The following is a 1,017-nucleotide window of genomic DNA, read 5'->3' as shown; positions in this document are numbered from 1 at the left end:
GGATCTGCTCCTCAAGACGTGCCTGTTCCTCAAGAAAAGCTTGCTCCTCAAGTCGGGCCTGCTTCTCAAGAAGAGCTTGCTTCTCAAGACGGGCTTGTTCCTCACGGGCTTGTTCCTCAAGCCAGGCTTGTTCCTCAAGAAAAGCTAGCTCCTCACGGGCTTGCTCCTCTATCCGGGCTTGTTCCTCAAGAAAAGCTTGCTCCTCACGGGCTTGTTCCTCAAGACGGGCTTGCTCCTCACGGGCTTGTTCCTCAAAACGGGCTTGTTCCTCAAGACGGGCTTGTTCCTCAAGACGGGCTTGTTCCTCAAGACGGGCTTGCTCCTCAAGACGAGCTTGCTCCTCAAGACGGGACTGCTCCTCAAGACGAGCTTGTTCCTTCAGACGGGTCTGCTCCTCACGGGCTTGTTCCTCAAGACGGGCTTGCTCCTCACGGGCTTGTTCCTCAAGAAGGATCTGCTCCTCAAGACGTGCCTGTTCCTCAAGAAAAGCTTGCTCCTCAAGTCGGGCTTGCTTCTCAAGAAGGGCTTGCTTCTCAAGACGAGCTTGTTCCTCAAGAAGGGCTTGCTTCTCAAGACAAGCTTGTTCCTCACGGGCTTCTTCCTCAAGCCAGGCTTCTTCCTCAAGACGAGCTTGCTCCTCACGGGCTTGTTCCTCAAGGAGGATCTGCTCCTTAAGAAGTGCTTGTTTCTCAAGAAAAGCTTGCTCCTCAAGATGAGCTTGTTCCTCGAAACGAGCTTGCTCCTCAAGACGAGCTCGTTCCTCAAAACGGGCTTGCTCCTCAATCCGGGCTTGCTCCTCAATCCGGGCTTGTTCCTCAAGTAAAGCTTGCTCCTCACGGGCTTGTTCCTCAAGACGGGCTTGCTCCTCAAGCCGGGCTTGTTCCTCAAGACGGGCTTGTTCCTCAAGACGTGCCTGTTCCTCAAGAAGAGCTTGCTCCTCAAGAAGAGCTTGCTCCTCAATCCGGGCTTGTTCCTCAAGAAAAGCTTGCTCCATACGGGCTTGTTCCTCAAGACGGG

The 1,017-nt window shown here is 54.1% G+C and overlaps 1 protein-coding gene across 1 annotated transcript in view; it reads right to left on the bottom strand.

The window, feature by feature from the left end:
- PHALS_00468 (Trimeric LpxA-like) overlaps positions 1–994 on the bottom strand; it is a gene marked incomplete at both ends in the record, with an annotated part of 1,150 nt that extends 156 nt beyond the window's left edge. The window contains one exon of the mRNA XM_024716545.1: positions 19–994. Within this exon, the coding sequence (XP_024572512.1) occupies positions 19–994 (976 nt within the window). The remainder of the gene's footprint in view (positions 1–18) is intronic.
- Between the last annotated feature and the right edge of the window lie 23 nt (positions 995–1,017).

This window comes from Plasmopara halstedii (assembly GCF_900000015.1).
Source record: "Plasmopara halstedii genome assembly, contig: Scaffold_112, whole genome shotgun sequence".
NCBI classification, from domain to species: domain Eukaryota; phylum Oomycota; class Peronosporomycetes; order Peronosporales; family Peronosporaceae; genus Plasmopara; species Plasmopara halstedii.
This window is presented reverse-complemented; position numbering and strand designations above follow the sequence as displayed.